The following is a 10,863-nucleotide window of genomic DNA, read 5'->3' on the forward strand; positions in this document are numbered from 1 at the left end:
AGGGCCTGTAGAGGAAGCCCCAACACCAGAGAACCAGACAGGGCCTGTAGAGGAAGTCCCAACACCAGAGAACCAGACAGGGCCTGTAGAGGAAGCCCCAACACCAGAGAACCAGACAGGGCCTGTAGAGGAAGCCCCAACACCAGAGAACCAGACAGGGCCTGTAGAGGAAGCCCAAACACCAGAGAACCAGACAGGGCCTGTTGGCACACAGGAGAGCCGTGCTCCAAGTCATACTCAACACACCAAGGTAAGGCTGACATGCTCCAACACACACTCCAACACACGCTCCAACACACACTCCAACACACGCTCCAACACACACTCCAACACACACTCCAACACACACTCCAACACACACTCCAACACACACATTCCAACTCATTCCAACAGTCACACACACATTCCAACACACTCCAACACACACCCCAACACACAGACACACACTCCAACACACACTCCAACACACACTCCAACACACATCCCAACACACACCGCAACACACACACACACATTCCAACACACTCCAACACACACCCCAACACACAGACACACACTCCAACACACATTCCAACACACACACCCTAAAACACACCCCAACACAAACCCCAACACACACTCCAACACACAGCAACACACACTCCAACACACAGCAATACACACTCCAACACACAGCAACACACACTCCAACACACAGCAACACACACTCCAACACACAGCAACACACACTCCAATACACAGCAACACACACTCCAACACACACTCACACTCTGCAGAATTCTGCTTTCAGGTCATGTAAACTCAGAGCCTGTTCAGACTGTTCAGAATGTTCAGACTTTCAGCCTGTTCAGCCTGTTCAGACTGTTCAGTTGACAGGAGGGAGATAATCATTGACTACCAGACATGGTCAGATGTCTGACACTGACACTAGTCTCAAACAATAACAAACAATAACAGGTGACTTGCTATGACTGTGATATGTGGTTGTCTCACCTAGCTATTTTAAGATGAATGCAATAACTGTAAGTCTCTCTCTCTCTCTCTCTCTCTCTCTCTCTCTCTCTCTCTCTCTCTCTCTCTCTCTCTCTCTCTCTCTCTCTCTCTCTCTCTCTCTCTCTCTCTCTCTCTCTCTCCCCTCTCTCTCTCCCTCTCTCTTTCTCCCTCTCTCACACAGACACACAGACACACACTAGACCTGGCGGCACAATTGTTACCCATTTACTACCAGAAGCTAATCTCCCTCCCTCCCTCCCCTCTTCCCCAGGTGTCTCAGTGTCACCAGCTGTATGCGGGCATCCAGAGGAAGATGGCAGTGAGGAGCGAGAGGAGGCAGGTGTTTGGTGACATCAACGTCAATAAGATCTTCCCCATCGGGGGCGTGTGCACGCCCTTCCAGGCCCTGGCTGTGCAGGTGAGTGTAGGTCAAAGGTCAACAAACATGTGTCCATCAGAGCGTGTACAGGCTTTTGTTGCAGCCCAACACTAACACAACGAACTAGGATCATAATTGCTTGTCAATGAATTAAATGTAATACAATGGCAATCCGGGTTATATGTTAGAATCCTACGCGTGAACTGCCGACATTATTACGCATATTAATTGATAATGATGGGAAATAGGATATGCATAATTTAAAAAAAAAATAGTTATATACATATATAGAGGTGAAAGCATTGGAAATGCTTTTGGCGGTTAATCTGCTTCTGTTTTGTGGGTGGTACTGTGTGCTGTTTTTGATGGATGGGTCCTGGCCTCTCGGGGCCTTAGGGATGCGGAGGGACGTGGGTGGGATGCTGATCACTGGGATGACGGCTCAACTTGGGATGGGGAGGGGCTTTAGCGGGGGAATTAGTGGAGAACAATTGAAGGGTTGCTCCGTAGCAGTGCGAATATCACGGTACAGCTATATGGACACTCAATCATTACGCAATTTTTTATTGGTAAATTTACAAACATATATAATGATAAATAGACTTGAAACTTGTATCTCATTATGGTGTATGGTGAAATAAGTATAGCCAGTTATAATTATAATGGCATAGCTGATAATAACAAAAGAAGAACAATATTTACATGGCTCAAAGAGAAGGAATATAATATCTATTGTTTACAGGAAACTCATTCAACAATTCGAGATGAAGTAGCGTGGAAAAAAGAATGGGGGGGGAAATATACTTCTCCCATGGGCAAAGAAATTCAAAAGGGGTGATGATATTAAATAATAGTAATTTCGATCCGAATGTGCAAATTGTACAAATAGAAACACAAGGTAGATGGATTATTTTAAATATGTTATTGGACCATAAACAGATATGGCTCATTAACCTTTACGGACCAAATAATGATGATCCACAATTCTTTGACAATATATATAATAAATTATCAAGCCTGCAAGCAACTCAAGACAATATTATTATGGTGGGGGATTATAATACTGTTTTAAATAGCTCAATGGACCGTAAAGGAAATCACACCACAAACAATCACCCACATGCTCTTAAGGAAATTGTGAATGTCATGGATACATTAGAACTAGTAGATATATGGAGGCTTAAATATACTGATCTAGTGAGATATACATGGCGGAGACTGAATCAAGCTAGTCGTCTTGACTTCTTTCTTATCTCATTCTCGTTGGCACCAAAAGTAAAAAAAAGTGTTGATAGGGGACAGAATGCGGTCGGACCATCATATAATAGGCATATACATTACTCTTACTGAATTTCCACGTGGGCGAGGATATTGGAAATTTAATCAAAGCCTATTGGATGATAATTTATTTATAATTAGAACAAAGGAATTTATAACTGACTTTTTCCAACATAACATAGGTACAGTGAATCCCCTTATTGTATGGGACACCTTTAAATGTGCCTTTAGAGGCCATGTAATTCAGTACTCATCTCGAAAACAAAAGCAATTTAGGTCAAAAGAGTTTATACTAAGAAAGGAAATAGAAAGTCTAACAGAACAGATAGATGGCAATAAAAACTGTAACATAGAGGCTCAGAATAAATTAGAGGAAAAACAAAAATAAATGGAGAAACTTATTCAAGAAAGATCAAGTGTAATATATTATAAAAATAAAGCAAACTGGATGGAATATGGGGAAAAATGCACAAAATTCTTTTTTAATCTTCAACATAGGAATGCTACCAAAAATAACTTAATGAAACTGGTTACAATAGGCGGAGTCACCCATAATTCACCAAATGATATTTTGAAGGAAGAAACAAAGTACTTTAAGCATATGTTTTCTTTTCAGTCGCCTCCATCTCCTCTAACTGAAGCTAATTGTAGAGATTTTTTTCCTATTGATAATGTCAAATTAACAGCCACACAGAAAGACTCATGTGAAGGTGAAATTACAGAGGAGGAACTTCTGGATGCAATTAAAGACTTTAAGTCTGGGAAAACTCCAGGGTTGGATGGCATACCAGTCGAGGTATGCCAAACCTTTTTTGATATACTAAGAGGACCGTTATTAGCATGTTTTAACCACTCCTATGTAAATGGTAGATTATCTGACACTCAAGAAGAAGGTCTGATCTCATTATTACTGAAACAGGATACAAGTGGAAAATATAAAGATCCAGTCCATTTACAAAATTGGAGGCCCCTTACACTTCAGTGTTGTGATGCAAAAATCCTAGCAAAATGTATAGCGCATAGAATTAAAAAGGTATTGTCGGATATTATTCATTCTAATCAGACAGGTTTTTTACATGGAAGATACATTGGAGATAATATAAGGCAAGTATTGGAAACAATAGAACACTATGGAAAATATGGGAAACCAGGCCTGCTATTCATAGCAGACTTCGAAAAGGCATTTGATAAAGTTCGACTGGGGTTTATATATAAATGCCTGGAGCATTTCAATTTTGGAGAATCTCTTACAAAATGGGTCGAAATCATGTATAGTAACCCTAGGTGTAAAATAGTAAATAATGGCTATTTCTCAGAAAGTTTTAAACTGTCAAGAGGAGTGAAACAAGGTTGTCCACTATCGGCATATCTATTTATTGTGGCCATCGAGATGTTAGCTATTAAAATCAGATCCAATAATAATATCAGAGGATTAGAAATACAGGGCTTAAAAACAAAGGTGTCATTGTACGCTGATGATTCATGTTTTCTTTTAAATCCACAACTAGAATCCCTCCACAGCCTCATAGAGGATCTAGATACATTTTCTAACCTCTCTGGATTACAACCAAATTATGACAAATGTACTATATTACGTATTGGATCACAAAAAAATACAATTTTTACATTACCATGTAGTTTACCAATAAAATGGTCTGATGGTGATGTGGATATACTCGGAATACATATCCCAAAGGAAATAAATGATCTCACTTCAATGAATTTTAATAGAAAGTTAGCAAAAATAGATAAGATCTTACTACCATGGAAAGGAAAATACCTGTCAATTTGTGGAAAAATCACCCTGATTAACTCTTTAGTATTATCCCAGTTTACCTATTTGCTTATGGTCTTGCCTACGCCTAGCGAACAGTTTTTTAAATTATATGAGAAAAAAATATTCAATTTTATTTGGAACGGCAAGCCAGACAAAATTAAAAGAGCATATTTATATAATGAATATGAATTAGGAGGACAGAAATTATTAAATATTAAAGCATTAGACCTATCACTAAAAGCTTCAGTCATACAAAAGTTATACTTAAATCCGAACTGGTTCTCAAGCAAATTAGTAAGATTGTCTCACCCAATGTTCAAGAAATGCCTTTTTCCCTTTATTCAGATTACAACCACTCACTTTCAGTTGTTTGAAAATGAAATAATCTCTGCAATTTCAATTTAATCCTCCAGAAACGACAGAACAAATAATGCAACAAATATTGTGGTTAAATTCAAATATACTAATTGACAAAAAACCTTTATTTTTTGACAGAATGTTTAAAAAAGGTATAATCTTCGTAAATGATATCATCGGTAGGACTGGTGGAGTTATGTCGCACATGCAGCTGACAAAAACATATGGAAATGTCTGCTCTATCCAAAATTACAAGCAAATAATTGCAGCCTTACCGCAAAAGTGGAAGAGGAAAGTGGAAGGGGGAGAAAGTAAGGACCTTGTCTGTCGGCCTTGCATTAAAGAACATAATTGGTTAAGGAAAACTGTGATAAATAAAAAAGTATATCAGTTTCACTTAAGGACCAAAGGATTGACAGCCGTCCCATATATATTGCAAAATAGTTGGGAAGAGATCTTTGACGTTCCGATCCCATGGCATAGTGTTTATGAACTGACACGCAAAACGACACCGGATTCAAAAATTAGAATCTTTCAATTTAAATTATTATATAACATTCTTGCTACCAATAGAATGTTATTTATATGGGGGATACAATCTTCCCAGCTCTGCAGATTTTGCTGTGAAGAGACAGAATCATTAGATCATTTGTTTTGGTTCTGTCCATTTGTAGCTTGTTTTTGGACACAGGTCCAGGAATGGCTAAAGTATTGCAATATTTACCTGGAACTAACCTTGCAGATAGCATTACTGGGTGATCTGAAAAGTCATAGTCAATCAATCAATAATATAATAATACTTTTAGCAAAAATGTTTATTTTTAATTCACAATCTGTAGAAGCAATGAGAATAGAAAGGTTCAGAACTTTTGTAAAACATCACAGTACGGTTGAAATATATATGGCAAATAGAAATCCTATATGGATGGTGTTAAGAGATAGTTGGGAGGTATTGAATAGAGTTGAAGGATGGGACTAATAACAAATAACAACAAATAATAACAAAGATAGCTAATAATGTAAGCATACTGTGTCCATAATAAGTATATAGGTTGTATGTTGGGAGCTTTTGGGAAAGAGCACAGTTAGAAAGATATGGCATATAGAAGCAAACCGGATGGACATCATGAAAATGATCGGAGAGGTTGAGAGTAGAAGAAGTTCAGGAGCAATAAAAAATAAAAGAAATAAAAATATATATAATATAGACCAGAAGTATATATAGTATAGACCGGAAGTAGAGGCCTGGGCATTGTTGTTCACTAATTTACTCCAAGTAGGGAAAGGATGGTGGGGTTGAAAAGTAATAAAGGGGAGTATATATATAAAAAAAAAAAAAACATGGGGGATTGGAAGTGATGCAGACAATTACATTGATAGAAGATACAATCTATCTGCAATATTAAGCTGATCCATCCCCCCCCCCAAAAAAAAAAAAAAATAAACAAACAAAAAAAGGATTAAAAAAAAGGAAATAAAAAATAAATAAAAATTACACAACGATTTAAACTACTGTTGATGCACGCACTGTATTGCATTGTATTGTTACTGGGTTTATACACATTTGGTTGCTAAGGAACTTGACCTTCAAATCTGTGTTTCTTACACCAGTATTATAATAGTAATTGCCAGTAAATATAACTGAAAAAGAACAGTGATCAATGCAGAATGACTTATACAGCTTAACTCTACATCCTTTAGGCAAAGACAGTGTGGCTGCAACATTCCATGGTCGGAAGGACTGGAGTAGTCCAAGAAAATACATGATGGATAGGGAAGAGGAATAAAAGCAGAGCAGGAGGAATATTGCTGTTCTATTTCAGAGAGGTTTATGGGGAGAAATGTATTTGTCTGCACGGTTACATAGCGATAGTCTGGATGCAGTTTCTCTTCTTCTCTCTCATTATCTCTTTTTAATTCTCTTCCTCTATTTCCCTGTCTCTTCCTGTATTTCCCTGTCTCTTCCTCTATTTCCCAGTCTCTTCCTGTATTTCCCTGTCTCTTCCTCTATTTCCCTCTCTTCCTGTATTTCCCTCTCTTCCTGTATTTCCCTGTCTCTTCCTGTATTTCCCTGTCTCTTCCTGTATTTCCCTGTCTCTTCCTCTATTTCCCTGTCTCTTCCTCTATTTCCCTCTCTCTTTCTCTATTTCCCGCTCTCTTCCACTAAAATCCCTCTCTCTGTCTGTCTCCCTGTTTTTGTAGTGAGTTTGTTGCCATGCTCTGCCTGAAGTGAGGGATTTTGGCCTGCTGACTCAGTGATGGTTGGAGAGGGAGAGAGGAAGGGATGGAAAGAGCATGATAAAGAAAGAGGTCTAAAAGAGTCTCAGGCCTTGAGGGAATTATTTTCACAAAGAACGTCAGAAATGTTTTGTTCTTGGAGCATCAGTCGGAAGTCTGCATGAGAAATGTATTCTCAACCTGAACTTTGAACCTCACACTCTTCCTTTAACTCTTCCATTCCCTCTCATCCCCACATCACTATTCACCTCCTTGACCCTCCTCTCCTCTGGTCTCCTTTTCTCCCTCTCCCCCTCTCCCAGGACTGTCAGGAGGTGTTCCTGCTGGATGATTTACCCATGAGCCCCTGGATGCAGCGTCAGGCTCTGAGTTGTGTGAGTGATGCAGGGCTTAGCTCCCTACAGCTGTCAATCAACAGCTCAGAGCAAGAACAGGAAGCCACCTGACCAGCCTCCTCCTCCTCCTTCTCCTCTTCCTCATCTTCCTCATCCTCCTCCTTCTCCACCTCCGCCTCTTCCTCTCCGCCATCATCTTCCTTCTCCTCCACCTCCTCCTCCTCCTCCTCTTCTCCTATCAGATTGTAGTGTAATAATATCTAACATGCATGATATTATTTATACCTCACATGCGACTCATAATAAAACTAAGCAATTAGCCCATTAAATGAATTATCTGACTCCATAAGATCAATAACAATTTGCAAGAACACTATAGTTAAACCATGTGCAAACAAGTATTATGCGTTTAACTGATTGATCAAGGAATGGTCATGAGAATGTAATTCTAAATAAAAGTATTAGTTAATAACTTTGTAAAATGAATGATAACATTATACAAGGCATAAAGCTTAAGTTACAAAGCATTAACAAGCATTACAAGGCATTATAGAGAGAGAGAGAGAGAGAGAGAGAGAGAGAGAGAGAGAGAGAGAGAGAGAGAGAGAGAGAGAGAGAGAGAGAGAGAGAGAGAGAGAGAGAGAGAGAGAGAGAGAGAGAAAGAAAGAGAAGCAGGTCAGGAACATAAGAGAATGAACAATTAATCTAATACCCTTTTATAAGCATCTGAGTTGTTTGAACTCAAAATCTGAGTTGTTGACGAATAGCATTACTGTAAAGTTAACCTCCAATCAGATATCAGACCTACAGTGCATTCGGAAAGTATTCAGACCCTTTGACCTTTTCCACATTTTGTTACGTTACAGCCTTATTCTAAAATGGATTAAATAGTTTTTTTCTCTCATCAATCTACACACAGTACCCCATAATGACCAAGCAAAAACAGGTTTGTAGAAATGTTTGCAAATGTATTGAAAATAAAAAACTGAAATATCACATTTACATGAGTATTCAGACCCTTTACTCAGTACTTTGTTGAAGCACCTTTGGCAGCGATTACAGCCTTGAGTCTTCTGCCCTGCTAGAGCTGCCCCGGTAAACTGTAAGTGCTGTTATTGTGAAGTGGAAACGTCTAGGAGCAACAACGTCTCAGCCGCAAAGAAGTAGGCCACACAAGCTCACAGAACGGGACCGCCGAGTGCTGAAGCGCGTAGCGCGAAAAATCGTCTGTCCTTGGTTGCAACACTCACTACTGAGTTCCAAACTGCCTCTGGAAGCAATGTCAGCACAATAACTGTTCGTCTGGAGCTTCATGAAATGGGTTTCCATGGCCGAGCAGCCGCACACAAGCCTAAGATCACCATGCGCAATGCCAAGCGTCGGCTGGAGTGGTGTAAAGCTCACCGCCATTGGACTCTGGAGCAGTGGAAACGTGTTCTCAGGAGTGATGAATCTAATTATCAGGAGCGACCTCACTAATGCTCTTGTGGCTGAATGGAAACAAGTCCCCGCAGCAATGTTCCAACATCTAGTGGAAAGCCTTCCCAGAAGAGTGGAAGCTGTTATAGCAGCAAAGGGGGGACCAACTCCATATTAATGCCCATGAGTTTGGAATGAGATGTTCAAAGAGAAGGTGTCCACATACTTTTGGTCATGTAGTGTATTTAGAACTAAATAGCAAACACAACATATCACTTTATATCTAGTAAGATATATTAGTTTAACCTTTTCACTAGGTCGGTTTTGAATCCCCAAGCTACACTGACACAAAAACTAATTCCCTTTCCTTACGTCCACAAAGCAAAAGTAACTGTCCAAGATGTGCAAAAGTCTGGGTAAAAAGTATTAATTGGTAATGACGTTTAAAGACAAGTGGACAGGTAAGTACTCACTCTGTTCGCCTGCCAGAGAGTTAGCAGTGAGGGACTCAATCTGTTCGCCTGCCAGAGAGTTAGCAGTGAGGGACTCACTCTGTTCGCCTGCCAGAGAGTTAGCAGTGAGGGACTCACTCTGTTCGCCTGCCAGAGAGTTAGCAGTGAGGTACTCAATCTGTTCGCCTGCCAGAGAGTTAGCAGTGAGGGACTCACTCTGTTCGCCTGCCAGAGAGTTAGCAGTGAGGGACATGGTGTCATGGTGATTGCCTGTGCCATAGAGAAAGAGGCAAAGCGAGACGGTCTACTCCTGTCAAAATCTGTCCACGCTGGAATACAGCGATAAGCGGACTGCCTGCCTTCCCACCAATAGGACAACATTTTTAAATTTAACATTTTAGTCATTTAGCAGATGCTCTTATCCAGAGCGACTTACAGTTAGTGAGTGCATACATTATTTTTTACAACACACAACCCCCGTGGGGTTAGCTCACAGCGGCACCCCTGTACCTTCAGGCTCTGATCAGTCCCTACACCCAAACGAGGACATTGCGTTCATCCACCTCTGGCCTGCTGGCTCCCCTTCCTCTGCGGAAGCACAGCTCCCCCTCAGCCCAGTCAAAACTGTTCGCTGCTCTGGCACCCCAATGGTGGAACAAGCTCCCTCACGACGCCAGGACAGCGGAGTCACTCACCACCTTCCGGAGACATTTGAAACCCCACCTCTTTAAGGAATACCTGGGATAGGCTAAAGTATTCCTTCTAACCCCCCCCCCCCCCCCCCCCCCCCCAAATTGTAAAGTGGTTATCCCACTGGCTATAGGGTGAACGCACCAATTTGTGAGTCGCTCTGGCTAAGAGCGTCTGCTAAATGACGTTAATGTGCCCTTGAGCAAGGCACTTAACCCTAATTGCTCCTGTAAGTCGCTCTGGTTAAGAGCGTCTGCTAAATGACTAAAATGTAAATGTAAATGTAAAGTAAACAACTCATGGTTCATAACACAGACATCAGATAATCTGGAGGAATTATGGATTGAATTTGTATTATAATTTTAAAAAATTATTTCTCTCTATCAGTGTTAGCCTACCAAGGTTGTTTTTCGGGGGGGCGTTTAGAATAGGCCGACTTTGTCTTCGCTAAATGAACACTGTGATAACGGCATTTTAAGGAGCCACATGCAAACGACAGTTGTGAAAAAGTGTGGTCGTCGCCTGTCTAAATAAAATGCATATTTTTACATCAAGCATTTATGTTGTTAGATCAATAGCTGCTCATATTTAATATTTTTTTTGCAGATGCTCTTATTCAGAGCCACTTACAGGAGGAATTAGGGTTAAGTCCCTTGCTCAAGGGCATATCAACAGATTTTTCACCTAGTAGGCTTGGGGATTCGAACCAGCAACCTTTCGGTTACTGGCCCAATGCTCTTAACTGCCATAGTTGTGGTATTCCTAGCCATTCTAGGGCGTGTTCACTTCACTCACTTTTGAGTGTCTTCACACAGAAGCACTTTAACAGCTAAAAGGTCAGGTTATGGACGCCTTTCGCTAATTTCCAACATCAATCAAGGAATGTCTGGGTCCATTTTCTCCTTCTGAGAGAGAGAGAGAGAGAGAACCCCTGAGAATGAGTTG

General features: G+C 40.4%; 1 protein-coding gene across 1 annotated transcript in view; it reads left to right on the top strand.

Annotated features, from left to right (window-relative positions):
• LOC311128673 (cilia- and flagella-associated protein 337-like) overlaps positions 1 to 9,352 on the top strand; it is a gene marked incomplete at its 5' end in the record, with an annotated part of 37,433 nt that extends 28,081 nt beyond the window's left edge. The window contains 3 exons of the mRNA XM_084160872.1: positions 159 to 250; positions 1,265 to 1,411; positions 7,325 to 9,352. Of these exons, the coding sequence (XP_084016998.1) occupies positions 159 to 250; positions 1,265 to 1,411; positions 7,325 to 7,468 (383 nt within the window). The 3' untranslated portion in view covers positions 7,469 to 9,352. The remainder of the gene's footprint in view (positions 1 to 158; positions 251 to 1,264; positions 1,412 to 7,324) is intronic.
• Positions 9,353 to 10,863: the final 1,511 nt, after the last annotated feature.

Source organism: Coregonus lavaretus (genome assembly GCF_964263955.1).
Source record: "Coregonus lavaretus genome assembly, chromosome: 1".
Taxonomy (NCBI): Eukaryota; Metazoa; Chordata; class Actinopteri; order Salmoniformes; family Salmonidae; genus Coregonus; species Coregonus lavaretus.